Raw genomic sequence first — 22,873 nt, forward strand, 5'->3', positions numbered from 1 at the left:
CGCAATGCAATTATTCAAATAAAACAATATAATTTCAAATTGCGTTATTTAGATAGTTTTATATTTCATCTATTCAAATTAAAAATTTCAAATTTAAGTTTAAGCATTAAAATTCCGTTTAGAAATTCAGATAGTTTCTGAAGGCACAAATATCACCACAAAAAAACGTGTTGAAGCACTTCCATAAATCGCAATAATACCATGTAGCCACTAGATGTCAATATGAACTCAAAATACACTCTCCACCTGTTGACTAAAGTAAAGTAAATACTTGTTGTTTGTCTTTAAAAAAAAAAAAAAAAAAAAAGAATTCAAATTCATTGATAAGACAAAGTCAAACATGAAGAGTCGGCATCCATTAAGTTAGTTAATTTTGTTAAAAATCTCGGTTTTGTACAATTACATACAGCATAATTACGTACCTGCCAGCCAACGCCGAGGAAAAAGTAATCCCGATTATTAAAATGAATGACACAACGGAAGTTATTTTAGTGAGTTATTTTAGTCGGCCCCCTGTGTTCCAGGCCGGCCCCTCCCAATCTGTCACAACAAACAAACCCCGAGAGCAGACTCGAGGAACGGACACCAACGCCGAGCCGCTCCGGTCCTGTGGCGATGGCCCACCACGCTAACATCTCAGTGACGGAAAGTCAGTTCCGCTGTCCCATTTGCTTGGACGTCCTCCAGGACCCGGTGTCCATCCCGTGCGGACACACCTACTGCATGGCGTGCATCAACGGCTACTGGGACCAGGCCGAGCCGCCGGAGCACTTCAGCTGCCCCCAATGCCGGGAGGCTTTCAGCCCTCGGCCGGTGCTCCGCCGTAACACTGTGCTGGCTGAGGTGGTGGCCAAACTCAAGCCGAGAGAAGGCTTCACGTCGGAGCTCTACCCGTCCGAGCTCTACCACGGCGCCGCGGGCCAGGTGCCGTGCGATTTCTGCCCGCTGGAGAGCAAGTTGGCAGCGACCAAGTCGTGCCTGGTGTGCCTTGCCTCTTTCTGCGAGTCGCATCTGTTGCCTCACCGGGAAGTGGAAACATTGCGCCGACATAAACTGGTGGCGGCCGTAGAGTGTCCTGCCGAGCGGCTGTGCGGGCAACACCGTCTTGGACTGCAGCCGCGAACCGGCGGGGACGAACCGGATGAGACCGCGGTTGAGTGGACTGGAGATTGTCTGCTGTGTGAGGCCGATCGGGAGGAGGTGCATCCCGGGGAGGCTCAGAGGGCCCGAAGACAGGTATACAGTGCTTACTAGACAATTTAATTTCTGCCTAAAAATGAACATTCGTGTTGAAATAATTTAGATTAATATTAATTCGGTCAAGAAATTCAGAGGAAGAAAAATAATTTATTATTATGTACTAGTGAGAAAGTCAGTCATCCGGCGGGGCTCAGAGTAGAGCTCCTCAGCATCGAGAGAAGCCAGATGAGGTGGCTATAGGGCGTCTATTTGGGATGCCTCCTGGACTCCTCCCTGGTGAGGTGTCCCACTGGGAGGAGGACACGGGGCCGACCTAGGACATGCTGGTGAGACTCTTGGCTGGCCTGGGAAGGTGTTTTGGCTAGCGAGAGGGAAGTTTGGGCCTCACAGCTGAAGCTGCTGCCCTCTAGAGTCTAGACCTTAGAGAACCCAGGGTAGGCGGGTGGGGTTGTTGTTGGATGGATGGATGGACGGATGGACGGATGGTACGGGTGTAACGGTACACAAAAATCTCGTACGTACCTCGGTTTTGAGGTTACGGTTTGGTTCATTTTCGGTACAGTAAGAAAACAAAATGCAAAATATAAATGTGCTCGTTGTTCATCATACACTTTTGTGCTTTCAACAATAGGAACATTAGCCTATACAAAGCTAGAATTCTGCTCAAAAAGAAGCGGGTATTTAAAGATAATAATCCAACAACAATTTGCCTTTCAGACCCCGCATATTGGTCAGCTTTCTTTCTGAAAGAAACAAGAAAAAAGAAGTCCTGTGCTAAAGAGAAAAGCAATCCCAATGACAAAGATTTTAACATGTATTTTACAAATGAAATGCCTCAATGAATCTTTTTTTTTCTTATGAACGGTTTTCAAAAGCTTTATTGGTGGATTTTCTCAAGTTAAAGCGCCACACAGAAATTAATAAATTTAATTGTGTAAGCAGGATGTGTGTATTATTCTTATTATTTAATTACAGGTGTTTTAGCTCATTTCAATTTATTTTATTCAAATGGGCTATTATTTATTTTATTATGTGTTTATATTTTACAAATGTGATGTAGTACTCATTTATATTGTATATTTTATGTTGTATAACTGTAGTTCCTATGTGAATATTAGTTCTTACTTGTTTTGTTGTGGTAGGAGGGTTTTGTAATGAACAAGGAGCCGTGTTGGTTATTATTATAGCAGAGAACACAGCAGTAAATCAACAAAGACTAATCAACTGTACCCCGATCGACGACTCAAGAGATTTAATGGACTCAAAAAGTGTGTTCAATTGCATATTAGTTTGAAAATCAATCGGATCCACCGTATTTTTACACGAGTGACTTCCGGTCTGCCCGATCCTAGCTAGTAGTATTGACGCAGGAGGGCCGCGTCTCGCGTCAAATAATAAACTCTGCGGTTCTTCTCGCGTGCGTCGCGTTGAGCCGCTTCTGGGACGCGTCTAACACGCGGCCGCACTGTGACTGGTGTGCATTGGCTGATTGACTTTAACGCCCGCGTTTCACTGCATTCTCGCGGCGGCCACGTTGTCGCGCCGTTGACATTTCTGGGTTATATGCTGTCCTACCGTGTTGGTCTTCATTATAGTAGAGAAGATGTAGTAAATGTAATCTACACAAAGAAACTGTAACCCGATCCACTCACAGCCTCGAAAAGTAAGGGTTACATTACGTCAGAAACTCGTTCGGTACGGCTTCGTTCCTAACCGAGCACCCCGCACCGAAACGGTTCAATACCAATACATGTACTGTTACAGCCTTAATGAATGGATGGACGGACGGACGGACGGACGGACGGATGGGCGGACGGACGGACGGACGGATGTGGACTACCGATTGATGATAATTATATTTAGAAAATATGGGGAACTGTCATTCTTGAGCTAGGTTGCATAAAGGATGAACCTTTTCAAATTGGAATTGTTTAAATTGGTCAGTTAAAGTGCCTGTGACAGCTTAACAAAATCTAAATAGCTTGATTATGTTAATTAAAATCATATTTTCATATGATTCGACTGTATATAACAAGCCGACATGCTTACACGAACCGAGAGGCTTTTCCAAGTCTTTTTCTTGCCTTTCGAAAATGAAAAATCATAAAAAACAACCCCGACTTATGTCACACACGGCTGCGGGGTTGATTGTCTTCACCGATCGGCCAGCCCCTGTTCTGCTGCCTCGGTGTGCAGGCAGAGGGGGGAGAGAGAGGAATGAACGTTGAAAATAGCGCATTCTCGGTGGACAAACTGGCTGACGTCGACGCAGGGGCGCTGCATTGGGGCCAAGCCGAGGAAAGCGTGATGTGGGCGGGCACACGAAGAGGACCAAGGAGGGGTGTGCGACAAGCCGCCAGTCGTTGGCCGTGTGGCCTTCTCGGTGAACAGGGAGCATTGTTACCCACAAAATGCAAGCCACTCCTTATTAAAACGTGTGCCAAGATCCCAGTATTTGACATTATACAAAACACGTAGTTTACTCACTGCCTTGTCGCTCCAATGGTCCCACTGTAGTCGGACTTGTTTTGGCCATTCTCCGCGGTGAACATGAACTTTTAGAAACTCAAAAAGGCTCACACGCCTATCCCTGATGCAGCAACAAAAACCTGGAGCACATTGAGCTGGCGTCATGTGAAAAATAAACAAATTAATCCATAAAATCAGCTGAATCCACAGTCCTTCTGCATGCTATATAGTAGAGCTGGGAATCTTTGGGCACCTAACGATTCGATTACGATTACGATTCAGAGGCTCCGATTCGATTATAAAACAATTATTGATGCACCCCACTCCTTTTTTAATTTGTTTTGTACATTAGTTCCAAAATTGTTCAAAAATCCTCTCAGGCTAAACCAGACTAATATTTCAGTATCAAGTTAACATATAGCAGTAAACAAATATACAAAAATGACAGTAAATAAAAAACTCCAGTCCCCATTCTATATCAGCAGCTTTAAACTACTTTCAATTAATTTAATGTTGTGAATCAACCGTTAAAGTTGTTAAAATTGCTCCTGTTGTTCCATAATTTCTCTTTTGTCTACTTTCAACATGTAAAAGTTTAAAAACTATTTTAAAGATAGATTCAAGTCAATATTTTACCGATTTAGGAGTATTTTAGATAAAAAGTTAATTAGGTTCGCTTGGAAGGTTCGCAACAACAGCCTTGCAGGGAAGTGTACTGCTTTAAGATGGCGGCCGTTACTAACGCCCGCATCTAGTTTTTTGTAGATGTGCTGGTAACGATACCAAAGCTATAATGCATCTAGTCCTATATAAATGATATCTACCGTAACATAATGTGGCTTGTAGCAGCTTTTCGGCAGCAGTCAGGTATGTTGTTGGTTTTTTTTTTTATCTCGTGGCATGAGTTGAGCTAGAGCCGTGAGTTGAGCATTGGCGTTACCCGAGGGGCCGGGTAATGAGAAGCATGATGTTTAGCTACTCTCGCTCCGTCCCTAATTGAGTGTGTCGTACTTCTGCTTTACTTGGCATATTTCAATAATCGGAATTTGGATGTTTGTGAATCGTTCTCGAATCTTCCACGGCCGAATCGCGAATAATCTGAGAATCGGAAATTTTGCACACCTCTACTATATAGTAATGGCTGTATTGTGAGACGGTTCCCCAGCTGACGTCACATTCGCATGCTTCCTCAATCCAGGAAGTCACTAATTTTCTTGGCGCGGTATTCAAAAAAGTGAATAAATAACTCGATCGCTTTCACACACATCTAAGCGGTCCATTTCATTCAGGGGCATAAAATACAGAAATATGAAATAAACATGCTTTTTGCTTTCATAGGCACTTTAACGTGAACGTGAAAGAAAATATTGTAAAGGATGTCGCTTTGTAAGGTTTACACTTGAAAATTTGGAGAATTTCAGAAACATTCCGTAGACCAGCGCCCCCTGCACTTTTTTGCCTCGCTAGCTACTTTCTTAAATAGCCGACCAAAATTCTGTCCGTCCATCTGTCTGATATAAATCAACATCAACACATACTAGTTTGGAGCGGGAACCTCTTGATACCTCACGAAACGATACGATTTGCGATACAAAGCTCACGATAACGATGGTCTCACCATATGGTGATACAATGATTTTCAATACATTGGTGTGGAAATCATTCTCGGATATTCTCTAGTAGACGTCCAATCCATTTAAATTGGGAGGGTGGCAGCAAATGAACCCCTCCCACTTCAAACAGCGCCCTCCCACTTCTATGGCCGTCAGTGGAAGCCAATGCCAGGCAACAAGGTCATTTTGGGCCACTTCAGCTCATTACCTGTTGATTTTCAGTCACTTCCTGTTGATTTTGGGTTACAGAACAGGACATGACCCGGAAATGAATAGGCAGTGACGCAAACTCAACAGGAAGTGACCTGTAAATGCGCCGAAAATCGGAAAGTGACTGTAAATGCTCTGGTTTCGAATGAAGGAACGTTCTTTTGCCCTTCCCAGTCTTAATGGATTGGGCGTCGAGTGCATCAGTGGCAGCTGTAGAGTTAACAAAGACACTGTTATGGTGGAAGATTTTGATGGCAACTTGTTGGTTCCCTTTTTTTTCAAGCATTAACACCTTTTTAAAACAATATCTCAATTCTTGGCATGAGTGTATCGATAACCTTTTTGGGTGCAAAGTATCACGATATATTACCATTTCGATATTTTGTCACACCGCTAATACTAATTGTAACCTTTAACTTGTGATGCAAAACCTACATTTAGTACTGAACAATATCAATAATAGTACTCCTGCATGAATGCTACTTTTGGTTATTACGCCCACCTGCACTCTCATGCTATCCCTCCTTTCTCTAATTATTATAACAATACAATAACGACCCTCCACAATAAAAATCTACTATGAAGACTAGAAATACTTTGTAAACCATCTCCAAATTGTACCTGTTTGGTGTCCAGGTTCAGCTTCAGGAGTCCCAGAGGAAAGTTCAGGGCAAAATCCGAAGCTGTGAGCGGGAGCTGGGGGAGCTCCAGCAGAGTTTGGATTCTCTCAAGGTGCATACAGTATTAAATGCAAACTGGCTTTTGACATCTTGGTACTTATGGTACCTGAATCTTAGAAGAGGTTCAAATCAGATATACTTGTGATGTAGTCTCTACCCTGTTATTTTGTTTGTGTTTCAGGCGTCAGCTTCAGCCATTTTGGAGGACAGTGAGGCGCTTTTTGCTGACATGGCAATCCGACTGGAGAAGACCAAAGCTGAGGTGAACAATCATAAATTCATAATGAATCTTTAAGAAAATTAAAGGTAAGGGTTTGAAGCCAGGGTTAAGATTTTTACGTAGGGTTTAAAATTAGATTTTGAATCACTGATTTGTGTTTTAAAAAGACCAGGCTTTCAAGCTTGGTTGTATTTCAAGTTAGTCTTTCAAGAAAATCATAAAAGGGTTTTCAAAGGAAGATTTAAAGATGAGTTAGAGTTTGAAATTAGATTTTAATACTTGGGATGGGATTTTCGAATGAGGGACCCTAGAAATTGCTATTGCTTGAAAGTGAAGTTATAAGTAATTTAAAACAAGGGTAATGGTTTCTTAGTACAATTTCAACGGTGGGTTTGAGTTTGAAATAATGACAAGCTCCTGCTTTCCTGCGTCGATCAAGGTGCGAATGCGCGTGGAGGCTCGTGAGCGAGCTTTGGCCAGTCAAGCTGAGCGAGATGTGGAGACACTGGAGAAAGATCTGGAAGAACTAAGGAAACGAGACCAGGATATTGGACAACTTTTGCTGACTGAAGATAACGGTCACTTTCTACAGGTAAGAGCACACCGCACGTCATAGTGCATCTAATGGGGGACGTGGGAAAGAGCAAGGCATTCACTTCTTTTGTTATCCTTCATAATGACTCGGAAAAATAGAAATGATACTTCTTTCAGCTAGGCCAGTAAACCCTATCTCTGCACACAGTCTGTTAATAATTTATTGGAAGGTAAATGTATTTATTTTTTTAATTCATGTAAATAATTGGTGAAATGATTTACTGTAAAAATGAAATGGAAAAAAATTGTATATAAAAAAGCCTTATCTATTGTGAACTTAATATTTTTTTAAATTTGATTACCATATTTTCCGCACTATAAGATGCATCGGAGTATAAGGCGCACCTTCAATGAATGGACTATTTGAAACCTGTTTTCATATATAGTAGTAGTAGTCAGAGGGTCCCCGGGGGCTCCAGACAACAAACAACATGGGGCCCTTCTGAGTCACGTGACACACATACATACTCACGCAGTAAAATGAACACAAAGGTGGGGGGTGGGGGGGTTGCGAGTGCGCGCTGCGTGCATGCGCGGTCATCTTGGCCATAAAAGTGGCGAAAACTAAGCACTTTACACTAACTCATATGGATGTACTTACATTCATTCATGGACGAACACATTTTTACTGGTGGCCGTCCTCTGCTCGAAATGCGCACCTTACGCCTATTCTCGCTCCCAGAATACGCAGCGCTTGTAACGTAGGACAATAACAGGACTGGTTGCTATGAGAACGGACGCATACCCAAGGAACCTTGCTAAAAGGAGTATTAAAATTGCTAATAAAATTATTTAGGATTATTTTAGTTGCATATATGTTATATTTTTCTTATAGAGTATTTGATGAGGAATACGAGAGACCAATTAATAGACTTTTTGGGGGGGGGGGGGGGATCACCATTTCTTTAAGTAATCATATGAATAATGAGGTGGCCTGTGAAAATCAGAAATCCAGAGAGTACCTGGTGAGTCACTCTTTAAACAATCATGTAGTATAAATAGCTGATTGGACTTTCTTAAACATGTATAATATAGGTGACATGGTTAATGCTGATTAGGATTAATAACAGAATCGTTAGATAATCTGCCAAATGATTCCATGGTATTGAAACACTCCCTACACTTGTCGCTGCGACAGTGCAGTAAAGCTGCGAGTGCTAAATCTGTTGGCCCTCTGGGGGCCCCTGCTGGCTGGGGGCCCTAGGCAATTGCCTGGTTTGCTTAATGGGATGCGACGCCTCTGGTAGTAGTGGTGGTTGGGGTTGCATTATACATCCACCTGATGGTGCTGTGCCAAAGTGAATGTCATGCTTTGATTAACCAATATATAAGGCACATGAGATTATGAGACGCACTGTCTTCTTTTGAGAAAATTGAAGGCTTTTAGGTGCGCCTTATAGTGCGGAAAATACGGTAAATATTTTATTAAACAGGCTGACATTTCTAAAATAATTAAATTTAACTATTTTATCAATTGTTTGTAGATTATAAAGCAAATCAATATAACAACTAGGGATGGGAATCGAAATCCGATTCCAATTCGGAACCGGTTCCGAGTGTTTCGAGGCCTCGACATCATAATGAAAAAGCCTTAACGATCCCTAAAGATGCATATTGCGTCGTGACGTGTCTTGTTGTCCAGACGCATCAAACTAGCACGGCGCCAAGAACCACTCGCTCCAAAGTTTGGCTACACTTCACCAGGAAAAAGGGTAAAAATGAAATGTTACGATAGTTTAGCACGAGCATTGCCGCCGTAAACATAACAATGACAGCACGTAGGTTCGAACACTCGAAATTGTGTCTTCACTTCACGTCCTCACCGAGACGCTAAGGCTCAGTCCTGGCTATACAGCTAGCTAAACTCCCAAATGACGATGCAGAAGACGTTGGTATAATTTGCTGACTTTATTCAACCATCACTTGAAACTAAAAATAGAAATGAAACAAATCAATTTCGTCCCCAATAACAAACAGGTTTGCATCAACGTAAATCAGCGATGATTAGTTGCTAACACAGTAATAACAAACAGTTAGCATGCGTTCGCTAGCATTAGCACATCCTTTAAACCACTACACAACTGGATTTAAGTGTCTGATCGCGAGTGGAAACATAGAACAACAACACAGAAGATGATACATACAGGCGTTGGCTCTGTAGATATTTTACAAACATTAACAAAGAACATAGGCTCGTGGCAGTGTTTCCCTTTCTCACTAACTCGCTCACTCGCTTGGATGCGCATTTCTTCTTCTTCGCGTGTAAGCGCGCTCTTCTTCACGTGAGCGCGTTCTTCTTCGCGTGAGGAAGCGCAAGGGCGCCACCACTTGAGCGGGAAAGAACCTTAAAAACTAAAAGGCATGCATTTCAATATACTGGTAGATAAAAACAGGGGGCCCCAACTACGGCCCACGGCTCCATATTTGGTCCGGCCCCCTGAACAATTCCAGAAAGCATTTTGAATTTTTTTGTTTTTTTCTCCCTCAGTAGTGTTATTTCTTTCCTGACCTTTTTCAGTGAATAACTCAGAGAGGGTTATTTGGTTATTATCTATTTAATTAATAGTGCTATTACTATTTATTATTATTATTATATTATAATATTATTTTTATTTTATTTACTTTTGTCCCGTGAAATATCCAGAAAGGGTTATTTGATTGTGGCTTTCTGAAAAACAATAACTTTTTTACATTTACGCACTCCTGCAATCGTCACACTTTTTCTGTTACAAACTGACCCCGGCCTCTCATCAGAGAAGGGAAAAGTTATGTGGCCCTCACAGGAAAACGTTTGGGGACATTGCCAAAGGCAGAACAACGACCTATACGCCAAAATATACCAATATTTTTTATTTCTATTAGAAAAATGTTTCAGTAAAACTTATTGCCACAGTTAACATTGAGGCTTTGGGCCTCTTTTGACCTCGTTGTGAGTTTGTAAGGTTTTGACTTCTGATTAAACAAACTTGATGCCAATCAAAATGTTTGTTCTTCTTTTTCCCGAAATTAGAATCGATAAGAGAATCGATAAAGAATCGACTCGTTAAACAATATCGATAATGGAATCGGAATCGTAAAAATCGTATCAATTCCCATCCCTAATAACAACATGACATAATTAATTATGAGTGATATAATAAACATGTGATTTATGTGAATACATCATGTGTTTGTGTGTGCCTACCTCCCCACAAGGCAGCACCGCTTCTGTGCCTTCCAGTTCCAGCCGCGACACGGCCCCTGGTGACGTCCAACACCCCAGCGGAGGCCTTCAGTGGAGCCAGGAAGGTCCTTGGAAGACTACGTAGCCGCCTGGAGGAGATCTGTCGTGAGGAGGTGGACTCCATCAGCAGAGCGGGTAAAACATAAGAGAGCATGACTCTCATTCCTACGCACACTTGCCCTCTCACGGTTGGACTGACTGGCTGACTATTCAACTTAATTGCATTGCTATTAGTGAAAGGTTGACATTCCACTTGCAGTTGATTACCTTGATGTTGTGTACGAAGTATCTTTAGTCATTCCACTCCTCATATACACACACGGTCACACCATTTCTTGTGTCATAAAATTAATGAGGAAAATATGGGGCAGGAGACCAGTGCAATAAAGGTAAGCTCACCATGGGACAGTGGTGTGATGGTGATAATTTAGGTTTTCAAGACACCTCAACAGTTTTCAATTGGCGTTTGAAGCAATTAGGATTTTAAGACAGGGTTAGGTTTTTAAATTAGGGCATTTCAAATAAAGTGGAAAGGTTTCAAATTAGTTTTGAAACAATGGTTTATTGAAAATGTCATTTGTGTGTTTGAAGGTGTTGTAAACATGGCTGCAGAAAATGTAAAGCCTCAACATTCCCCTGGACGCTCGCGACAAGATGACACTCAGGGTAAGTATTTATTGCATGCTCACTCGCACAACTGGAAGCTTATAATAATAATAATAATTGCGTCATTTTTTCCATGTGTGCACGTTTGCAGCATTTCCGTCGCCATTTCCTTTGCCCTCGTTGCCTCTACAGCCGGCTGACCAAAGGATGAGGGCCGTCTTCCTCAGGTGTACGTTCTCCTCTTATGCGCATGTGGCATTTTCATTATTTATAGCTATTCAGAGCAGCTCATCATTAATACAATAACAATATGCAATAACCTTTTTAAAGAATTACCACTAACTCCCACAAAAGTCACTCTACAAAAAAGGCAAACTTTTTTTCATAATATTGGTACTTTTTCCTTTGAAGAATATGAAAAATTGTACTGTATTTCCCTTTGAAAATATGACTACGTTTGTACTATACAGATTTTCTCTAGTAAAATATAAAATTTGTCAAATGAGTAAGAGTTTTTACTAGTAAAAGTTGGAGGGGGGGACTAAAAACGTACGTTAATATTATCAATACTTAAAAAAAGCATTCAATGCCATTTTTAACACTACATAAATAAAAAAAGCCCAAATTATTATTATTATTTAATCAACAAGGAATTGCTAAAAAAAAAAAAAAAAATATATATATATATATATATATATATATATATATATATATATATATATATATATATATATATATATATATATATATATATATATAATCTATTATCATTACGATCAAGAGTAGTCAAAAATAAAATCTTCCCCTTGTCAACAAATGCAGTATCTGGTGACTTGTGGTAGTGCAAAAACTAGTGGGCAGTTTCGATAAACTTTTGCAATCAAATACCGTATCCGGTTACAGCAAATTAATATCAATACTTTGATGCTTTACAATACTTTTGATACCCCTCCATATACCAAAACTTAATAAATATTTTTTTTGTTTACCCCCTTAAAGTGCTTGTGACACGAAAAAGCATGTTTATTTCATAATACACGCGGTATTTTATGCTCCTGAATGATATGGACCGCTTGGATGTGTGTGGAAGCGATCGCTATATTTATTTAGTTTTTTGAATCCCGCGCCAGGAAAATGAGTGACTTCCGGCTTCGGTCTCGCATTGAGGAGGAGGGCGCTGTGACGTGTACGGTAGAAGACGTCCTCTTCACGCTACAGTGTACTGTTGTGTATGAGGACGAAGGATTCAGCTGATTTTGCGGATTAATACTTTTATTTTTTGCATCACGCCAGCCAAACGGCTGCAGAAAAATCATTCTGTATGCGGGAGAGGCGTATGCGCCTTTTTGGAGTTTCAAAAGGTTCCCATTCACCGTGGATATTTACTGTGGGACTACTGGACTTACAAGGAAGTGAGTAAACATCTTGTTTTGTATTATGTCAAATACGAATACAGTGATTACAAAGTAAACACTATAAAATTCCTTTAAATAAAGGACTACTTACGTTTGATCATTGATAGGCATGTAAAAAGCTATCCTCACGCTCATTAGCAGTTAGCTGTTAGCACGTTAGCTACACAACAATTCCAGCCACCCTCCTCCAGGGAACGAACTGTAAATTGCTCTCCGCCGGGCGGTTTGCCGATCCGCAAAGAAACTCGACAACCGGGTCGTCATGTCAAATAATCCGGGCTAGTTATGTGTGATTTTCCACTTCGAAGACTTTGAAACATCCCTCGGTTCGGGTTAGCATGTCAGCTAGCTGTCACTCCTTCTGGTCTGTTTACATTCTCCGAAGCCGGGGAAGGGAAATGACATATGTCCGATTTAGGTGTCATAAAATATCGTTCGGCAGGTGTGACAGTAAAGGTAAAGTCGACTGTTTTGACCATTATGGAGTAATTTTGCCATGTCGTCTTGAATAAATGGATTTTTATTATTTTATATTCCATTTAGCACAAGTTATTTGTCATGACCATGCCATTTATTTAGCAATTGGGGAAAGTACTTGGATAAAAAGAATATCCTGTAAAAATATTGAAGTAAAGAGACAGAAACAATGACATTTTGCCGCTCTCTTCGTCGCATTTTCCTCATTGTGAATAGTTCCCCCTCGACGGGCTGACTGGTCCTTCTCAAGCCATTTATATAGCTATTGGGGAAAATACTTGGATAAAAAGAATATCCTGTAAAAATATTGGGAGTAGAGAGACTGAAACAATTACATTTTGCAGCTCTCTTCGTCTCGTTTTCCTCGTTCTGAACAATTCCCCCTCAATGGGCTGAATAGTAAAACCGATGAGCCTAGTCTACCGCTGACGTAATCCACCTGTTGGGGACGCTAAAGCCCTATAATTGTAGGCGTGGCTAACCGGCAGATTAAAAGACTAATTTCTCGTCATCTGCGCTTTGCTAAATTGTTGTATATGGTCGAATCGTCTCAAAATATGATTCTAATTCACATAATAATGCCATTTAAGACTTTTTTTCTGGTGTCGTATGCTCTTTAACAACAGTATTTTTTCCTCGTAATAGTCTAATCTCTTTTTTTTTTCTTTGTCGGAAGTAATGCTATTTACAATGTTACTGCTTTTTTATCTAAAAAAAAAAAAAAATTATATACCGTATTTTTCAGACTATAGGTCGCACCTGAGTATAAGTCACACCAGCCATAAAATGCCCAACGAAGAGGAAAAAAACGTATATAAGTCGCACCGGAGTATAAGTCGCATTTTGGGGGGAAATTTACTAGATAAAATCCAACACATAGAACAGATATGTCATCTTGAAAGGCAAGTTAATATAAAAATACTATAGAGAACAACATGCTGAATAAGTGTACAATATGACGTTACATGATGCATGGACAACAAAATGCGAATATACTGTCCTCACCAGGACGTTATGGCTCGGTCCTGGCTATACAGCGAGCTAAAATCCCAAATGACGATGCTGGATGTCCGTATAATTTGCTGAATCAATTTCGTCCTCGATACCAAACAGGTTCGTATCAACGTAAATAAATGATAATTAGGTGCTATTACAGCAATGACACAAACGGTTAGCATGCGTTCGCTAGCATTAGCACATCATTCAAACAACCACACAACTGGCTCTAAGTGTCCGATCGCGGGTGGAAAACACACAACGACAACAGAAAAGATGATACACACAGGCGTTGCCTTTGTAGAGATATTTTACAAGCATAAGCATTGAACTTAGATTCGCAGCCGAGTTTCTCTCTCTCCCTCGCCCACTCGCTCAGAGACGCTGCGTAGCTGTCAGTCTTCTTCTGGCTTGTGAGCACTCTTCTTCATGTAAACAAGTGCGAGTGCGCCCCCACTTGGGCGTGAAAGCGCCACAAACTAAAAGCATGCATTTCAATATAAAAAAGTCAATAATACAATTGAACACAGATTGCCAAAGGCAGAACACGAATCTGGCCATAGCTATTAAGAGTTATTCAGATAACTATAGCACAAAGAACATGGTAATAAGTTTACCAAACCATCAGTGTCACTCCAAAACACCAAAATAACATGTGAAATTATATCATAATGTGTTAATAATTTCACACATAAGTCGCTCCTGTGTATAAGTCGCACCTCCAGCCAAGTTATGAAAAAAACTACGACTTATAGTCCGAAAAATACGGTATATGTTTTTCTGATTTGTATTGATATATTGTAGTGCTAATTGTTTTTAAACATTACTGATGAAAATCTCTTGTGTCCATTTGTGGGATCTGTGCCACTGGAAAGAGGACCTATACAGTAGTTAACCACAGTAAACAGTCTAGGAAACCTGAGAATGTCATGTCTGGATAAATGAATGTCTCCAAACATCTGTGCTGATTGGATAACAACATTCAACACCTTGTTGTTCGTCAATAATTGATCAAGGAGATGGTGTCCTTTTGTCCCCTCGGTGCCAAAACTGCGGATTGTCACCTTATCATTCGTCTTCACAAAGTTTGGGAATAAAATGAGTTTCCAATCAGAAAGATAGAGTTTGCGTTCGGGTTTTGCTACGCTGTTCTTGTTAACGTTGGAGGAAGGCATCTTGGTGTTTGAGTTGGTGTTCTTGTTAAGACTGGGATCGTTTTTTATAGAGGTCGACCGATATGGTATTTTCAAATGCCAATACTGATATCCATAAAAAGTTTCAGCCAAATGCAGATATCCAAAACCGATTTTGTAAGCCGATATTCAATGCCGATATACTTTTAAAGCATGTAGATTATTAAATGCTTCAACAACAACAGCTTCAAATTTACAATGATGACCTGATACCTAAAGGATGAACTTGGTTTAGTGCTACTAAACCAATGAATGCAGCATTTCTTTTTATGATTATACACACTCAGCAAGAACAGTACATTATTTTCAAATTATTAAACCCACCAAGACATCACGACGAGATGTAAACAAGTGAAAGTGAGAGTTTTAGAGGATTTTCGCCATGCTAATGCTAATGTTACGAGTTACATTCAGAATGGAAGGATCATTCAGTAAACACCTTAAAAAGGCTAAAGCAACATTGCATATTCTCTCATGCAAGATAAAACAATTTTACAATAAAAGGTAATAAAAACCTGAAGCTTCCTGTAGCAGCCTGCCTTCAAGCTGCTGCAGGGTCCTTCCGGGGTTCTACCGTCAGACCACTGTGCCCATAAAGATGCCTGATCAGAATCCTTTTTTATCGGTTTATTCTTTTTGTTAATCGGCGGATGTTGGGAAAAAGTCCATATATCGGTCGACCCATAGACTACACTATCAGATGACGGGAAACGTGGCGTGGGGCAGCTCCATAGGGGGCCATTTTCAAAAACTTAAAATTAAAAACATTTCAAAACCAAAGCCGCTAATGACCTACTAACATAAAAGGCACCTCCCTTAGGCATATAAATGAGTCTCCATGAGCAGCGACATTAAGAAATTCGAAATCGTTCCCTATAATAATTTCCATTAATTATTTTTCATATAAGTATAACAAAACTTGAAATGGCTATAAAATTCTCAGATTTTACGCTAGATGCACAAAAATCACCAAATGCAGAGGTAATCACCCATATCTTCAGGATCAATAGCAATATTGATTGATATATAAGTTTTTGCCCTAAATATATCAACTTCAATTTTTTTTGTGTGTGTGCAATTTTGACAAGTTTTCAATAACTAATAAATGACTCAGTTTTCACATCAGAAACTTAATACTTGTGGGAAGTATGCAGAATTGTCTTAATTTTACTCAACAAAAGTAAATTTTGCATTTTTCTATATATAATCACAACTTATTTAGGTTGAATTCCAATGTCTCTGTTGCCTCAGCACGTCTTGCCAGCTATCTGGACCTAATCGTTTTTAGATTGAAATGTTACATAAAAAGAAAGAAAAAGCCTATTTTTTTATATGGACGCAGGAATGTCTAAATTATTTGTTTTTTTGCCAAAAAAACAGGCAGTTGGACGAAAATTACCTAATTATTTGAATGAAAAGTTACGTTATTGTGTATGGATACAAAATCCAACATAGCAGCCATTAAAAAACAAAGAGTTTTGCAAGGTGAAAATTCTTGGAAATAAATGTGTAAATCCTGGAATTTCTATAGATGTGAACGTACAACAGTCTAGATTCTTGCCCAGATAGCAAAATATAACTGGAGCGGACATAGGCCAAATGTACTGCAACTTCCGGCCCAACTTCGTGAAAACAGATTCGCCCCAGTGTCTTTTTGAACAATGGCCCAAACTCAGGAACAGTGCGTATCATTTATCATTTGGACTGCCATGGGGCTGATACGGGCCGCATCTGGCGCACTGACGTTGAGTGGGAGTTTGAGCATATCCGGTCTGCACAGTCTGCCCCGGAACAGTGCGTAACCCATCATTTGGACTGTCATAGTGCTGATCCGGGCCGCATCTGGCGCTCTGATATTAAGCTGGTGTGATTGCTAGGCGGATCTGGAGAGCTGAGGCTGGATGCGGCACGCAGTCGCCTGCTATTGGGGTGGTTAAAAGCAGAAAAACGGGCAGTTATAATTCATTTTACGTAAATATTTCAAGCTAAAGTTACGCTTTTCCATTCATTTAATTTTTTTCACGTTCCAAAGTGCATGTATGGTGCTATCTTATACAATAATTAACTTGAATCCTCAACCAAATCAATCCTAAGACACTTCTGTCAGCTTGTATGCACTAAAACCTTCATCCTGTTTCCACCTAAATCCGGCGTTAGACCGCAGCTTGTTTGAGTTTATCGCAGTGAAAGGCCACGATGCTCTGCCAAGCACAGACCCCAACGGAAAGGCGTGGCGCAATGTCTGTCGGAGCTGTCTCGACAACTGATAGTAATGTCTATGGTTGACCTCTAGATTTTTAGGCATATTCTTCTTGAGGGAGCTGTGAACAGCTTTCTGGTAGAATTGGTGCTACAGGTTTTTGGTTCTTGGGGTTACTATTAATGGAAGTATTGTGGTTGTTGCATTTGTGTTAAAGTAATCTAGGTTTCTTGTTTAGCTTTTTTCCTCTTTGTTTACATCATCTGCGCTTTATCTCAGTTTCCTGTCATCTGTCCTTGGACGAGGACACTGCTCACCCCACCCTGGTTCTGTTCGACGGTGGCCAGGGTGCCCATTGTGGTGAGGAGCTTCAGTCGTACCCGACTCACCCCCAGCGCTTCGACTCAGTGGCTCAGGTCCTATGCCGTGAGGGGCAGTTTGGCGATGCCAGCTACTGGGAGGTAGAATGGCGGGGCGGCGGATGGATTGACATTGGTGCTACTTACAGGTAAGTTTCTAAAGGGGCGGGACACTGTAGTTCCTTTAAATGACCCAAAAGATCACACAAAAGTTTAAAAGAACACTACAGTGGAAGTCAACATAAACAAATTAGTTGATTGGTTGGGTCAAATAAAAGAGTGTTGCTACAGTGTATACAGTGCCTTGCAAAAGTATTCGGCCCCCTTGAACCTTGCAACCTTTTGCCACATTTCAGGCTTCAAACATAAAGATATAAAATTTTAATTTTTTGTCAAGAATCAACAAGTGGGACACAATTGTGAAGTGGAACAAAATTTATTGGATAATTTAAACTTTTTTAACAAATAAAAAACTGAAAAGTGGGGCGTGCAATATTATTCGGCCCCCTTGCGTTAATACTTTGTAGCGCCACCTTTTGCTCCAATTACAGCTGCAAGTCGCTTGGGGTATGTTTCTATCAGTTTTGCACATCGAGAGACTGACATTCTTGCCCATTCTTCCTTGCAAAACAGCTCGAGCTCAGTGAGGTTGGATGGAGAGTGTTTGTGAACAGCAGTCTTCAGCTCTTTCCACAGATTCTCGATTGGATTCAGGTCTGGACTTTGACTTGGCCATTCTAACACCTGGATACGTTTATTTTTGAACCATTCCATTGTAGATTTGGCTTTATGTTTTGGATCATTGTCCTGTTGGAAGATAAATCTCCGTCCCAGTCTCAGGTCTTGTGCAGATACCAACAGGTTTTCTTCCAGAATGTTCCTGTATTTGGCTGCATCCATCTTCCCGTCAATTTTAACCATCTTCCCTGTCCCTGCTGAAGAAAAGCAGGCCCAAACCATGATGCTGCCACCACCATGTTTGACAGTGGGGATGGTGTGTTCAGGGTGATGAGCTGTGTTGCTTTTACGCTAAACATATCGTTTTGCATTGTGGCCAAAAAGTTCAATTTTGGTTTCATCTGACCAGAGCACCTTCTTCCACATGTTTGGTGTGTCTCCCAGGTGGCTTGTGGCAAACTTTAAACGAGACTTTTTATGGATATCTTTGAGAAATGGCTTTCTTCTTGCCACTCTTCCATAAAGGCCAGATTTGTGCAGTGTACGACTGATTGTTGTCCTATGGACAGACTCTCCCACCTCAGCTGTAGATCTCTGCAGTTCATCCAGAGTGATCATGGGCCTCTTGGCTGCATCTCTGATCAGTTTTCTCCTTGTTTGAGAAGAAAGTTTGGAAGGATGGCCGGGTCTTGGTAGATTTGCTGTGGTCTGATGCTCCTTCCATTTCAATATGATGGCTTGCACAGTGCTCCTTGAGATGTTTAAAGCTTGGGAAATCTTTTTGTATCCAAATCCGGCTTTAAACTTCTCCACAACAGTATCTCGGACCTGCCTGGTGTGTTCCTTGGTTTTCATAATGCTCTCTGCACTTTAAACAGAACCCTGAGACTATCACAGAGCTGGTGCATTTATACGGAGACTTGATTACACACAGGTGGATTCTATTTATCATCATCGGTCATTTAGGACAACATTGGATCATTCAGAGATCCTCACTGAACTTCTGGAGTGAGTTTGCTGCACTGAAAGTAAAGGGGCCGAATAATATTGCACGCCCCACTTTTCAGTTTTATATTTGTTAAAAAAGTTTAAATTATCCAATAAATGTTGTTCCACTTCACGATTGTGTCCCACTTGTTGTTGATTCTTGACAAAAAAATTAAATTTCATATCTTCATGTTTGAAGCCTGAAATGTGGCGAAAGGTTGCAAGATTCAAGGGGGCCGAATACTTTTGCAAGGCACTGTATATTGCGATGTTGAGTTTGTTATGATGAGGTTATGTTTTGTTTTCTTTTGTTTGAGTTTTCTGCTTTCTTACAACCCTTCTGATAGGCGGATTGGGCGCAAGGGGGGTGGAAAACCGTGCTTGCTGGGCCGTAACGAGAATTCTTGGAGGCTCCGCTGTACACACGCCGGTTATGCCGCCTGGCACGACAACCGCAAGACCACTGTGGCCGCACCACCGTGCCCACGCATCGGCGTCTTCCTGGAGCGCCACAAAGGGGCGCTGTCCTTCTACAGCGTGTCCGACAGCATGGTGCTTCTGCACACCTTCAAGTGTGCCTTCTCGCAACCTATTTACCCAGCCTTCCGTTTGGACTTGGACTCTACCCTTCTCCTCTGCCCTCAAGAGGCGCCTCCGGCAGGTCACTAAAGCTGATGTAGTTCTTATTTTCCAAAATACAGGAAACCCCTGCATATTAGTGGTTGGCATTTGCAGTTTGGTGTTCGTCGTCTTAATATAAGAATATTGCTTTGGCACCAACTGGTGGCATCTTGATGCAAAGCAAACATTTTGAATTGAGGGGGAGGATTAGGAACTTCATTTTTACCCTCTTCTAATTAATAAAAAGTGATTTGCTACAGTATATACCGGTATATGATTTTGTATATTTAATTGCAAACCTTTTTGCGTGGGTGCCAATCAGTCGCAGTCAGGCGGGCGTTGCCATTCCCTAGAAATAGCAGGGGTTCACTTTCCATAAAAAACACAGACAGTAGGTATAAGGCATTGCTTCTCAAAGTGTGTCACGGACACCACCGTTGTAAGGCAGACTCCTGAGGTGCTGGGATCAGCAACTTGTGTCTCTTAGCGCTTCACAAGTGGCTCCTTGGAGCCTTTTCAAAAAGTTTGAAAATGGAAAAAGATGGGAAAGGGAAATGTATTTTTTTGTTTAATTTGTTTTTTGAAGTTGGACAAACCTGAATTCCTTCAAATTCATTAATATTGTAATGAAATTAAACTTGAGGCGGCATCGTACAACAATGTAGTCACGTGGTGCGTCATTATGATCATGATGGACTGCAGGAAAAATAAACATTTAATCATAAAGGTTCATTATGTATTTGTAGCCAATTTAGTCATTTCGATTGTAGGCTAATACAGTGATCCCTTGTTTTTCGTGGTTAATGGGGACCAGAGCCCGCTACAATAAGTGAAAAACCGCGAAGTGGTGCCCCCCAACCAAAAAACAAAACAAAAAAACATTCTTTTTGTGTGTGTGTGTTCAATGTATTTATTCAAATTTAGCATTGGAAGTAGATACAGTGGGGAGAACAAGTATTTGATACACTACCAATGGGTTTTCCCATTGGCAGTGTATCAAATACTTGCTCTCCCCACTGTATAAGAGATATTTAATTAACTGTCCCACAGTAGTGTTACTGTCCCACCAAATTATTTCTAAACAAGAATAAAGTAGAAAAATGTCTAAAATTTCTAAAAATCTTGATTAAATGCTTCACTGAGTGAGTCCACTCAAATCCACTCAAGCTGCTCACAATGAGTTGCCAAAGCAACTGTTTAACAAGTTAAATGATGATTGACGCATGCGGCGCTTTGAAGTTTCAGCTTCCAGGCATCTCTGGCAAGATCAAACCTTAACGTATCTCAATCATCTTTAACTTTTATAAGCAACTCCTGTGCACTGCCTGACCCCCCCCCAAAAAAAATGGGGCAGGAGGAGGAGTGAGACTACGTGATCGGATCGGAACATCATATTCATTTATTAATTGGGGGGAGGGGGGGTCGCAATGGACCGAGGGCGCGAAGTTTGAAGTGCAAAATAGCGATGGATCACTGTTTAGCTAATATAGATACATACACATACAGCATGTGTTCTTGTCATTGTAAGGCTTACATAAGGCTTTTAATTTTTGCGGCTAAAGACATTTGATTTTTGTTTTTTCGGTCAACATTTTGGGTTGCCGACCCCTGCTATAGTGGTATACGAAAGATTGACTGAAGATAGTATACTATATATCTTAAAAGAAAATGCAATCTGAATATTTATGGTTCCCTAATTTAAACATCACCTATATGGCCAGAGTTTAACAGGAAACATTAAATTATTTCCATTACTTCCTACCAAAGATTTTATTTCAAGTGACCTGTGTTGGACATTATGGAGTAAAAGAAAACCACGACACAACAAGCTCAGGTGAATTTAACGCCCTGGACACAGATCATATGACCGAGTACTGTGCCTTTCAACCAAATATAATGGAACTTAGTATGACTTACTCATGAATATGCAACTATTACACTAGCGTCTACATTCACTAGCCACTTCATTAGGTACTCCAACTCATAAGACCACAAACTTGGACTGTGTGACATGTTATGTCCAATGGCTTTGTTTTAAAGGCATTAATTGAACGTGTTTTGATTATTGTGGTTGTAGTTTGCAGTGGCATGTTGAAAGCCAAGCTGTGTTTAAAACATCCCGTGAAGTGTATTAGCTCCACTGAACTGCCTTATTTCTTCACACTAAAATGTCATAAAACTGTTTCAGTAGTTCAGGGGTCCCCAAACTATGGCCCGCGGGCCTGTTACGGCCCGCCTCCACATTTGGTCCAGCCCCCTGAACAATACCAGAGAGCATTTTGATTTTTTTTTTTTTTTCCAATAGTGTTATTTATTTCCTGGCTTTTTTTCTGTGAAGAACCCAGAGAGAGTTATTTGGTTATTATCTATTTAACTAATAGTGTTATTATTATATTATATTATATTTTTTATTTTATTTACTTTCGTTACGTGAAGAATCCAGAAAGGCTTATATGATTGTGGCTTTCTGACAAACAATAATTTTTTACATTTAGGCACTCCTGCAATCGTCACACTTTTTCTGTTACAAACTGACCCCGGCCCCTCATCAGAGAAGGGAAAAGTTATGTGGCCCTCACAGGAAAAGTTTGGGGACCCCTGCTGTAGTTTGTTGCATGTTTCAATGTTGACAGATTTATTATAAGGCCTAATAAAGCAATCCATCGATGCCTCAAATGTTTGGTTCATTTATTCTGAATGTTTATTAGTTGTACACATGTTTGAGTAATTGAACTATTTTGAGGGCAGTTCATACAGTAGCAACCGATTGTTCTGTTCTCCAATTTACTGTAGAAAAATATGAACAATGTCACTGTCCAATTAAAAAAAAACAAAAAACATTTTTTTTCTTCTTATCTGAAACATTTAACAAATGTTTACCTTTTGGTTTGATAAAAAAAAATTTGAAAGCATGAAGTGTTTTTCATTGGACAGAGTCATTGTCATTTGCTGCATTATTACTACTTAAGGGAGATGGTATCCCTACGCTACAACAATTTACTTTGAAGAAATGCTCCTGACCATAGGAATTCTGTACCTTTTGTTTTTGTTTGAATTAAAGCAAAGGTATGTAAAATATTCAAATTTGTTCTGCTGTCAAATTGTTGAAAAACTTTGTTTACTGTTACTGTT

At 40.5% G+C, this 22,873-nt stretch overlaps 1 protein-coding gene across 1 annotated transcript; it reads left to right on the top strand.

The window, feature by feature from the left end:
• The first annotated feature begins 495 nt into the window (after positions 1-495).
• LOC130920905 (E3 ubiquitin/ISG15 ligase TRIM25-like) lies at positions 496-22,830 on the top strand. Its single transcript, XM_057844437.1, has 9 exons — positions 496-1,236; positions 6,129-6,224; positions 6,354-6,434; positions 6,832-6,984; positions 10,182-10,344; positions 10,801-10,875; positions 10,967-11,044; positions 17,376-17,604; positions 19,468-22,830. Exons 1-9 carry the CDS (start codon positions 616-618, stop codon positions 19,787-19,789), a joined length of 1,818 nt encoding a protein of 605 aa, XP_057700420.1. The 5' UTR covers positions 496-615; the 3' UTR covers positions 19,790-22,830.
• Positions 22,831-22,873: the final 43 nt, after the last annotated feature.

This window comes from Corythoichthys intestinalis, chromosome 8 (genome assembly GCF_030265065.1).
Source record: "Corythoichthys intestinalis isolate RoL2023-P3 chromosome 8, ASM3026506v1, whole genome shotgun sequence".
NCBI lineage: Eukaryota > Metazoa > Chordata > Actinopteri > Syngnathiformes > Syngnathidae > Corythoichthys > Corythoichthys intestinalis.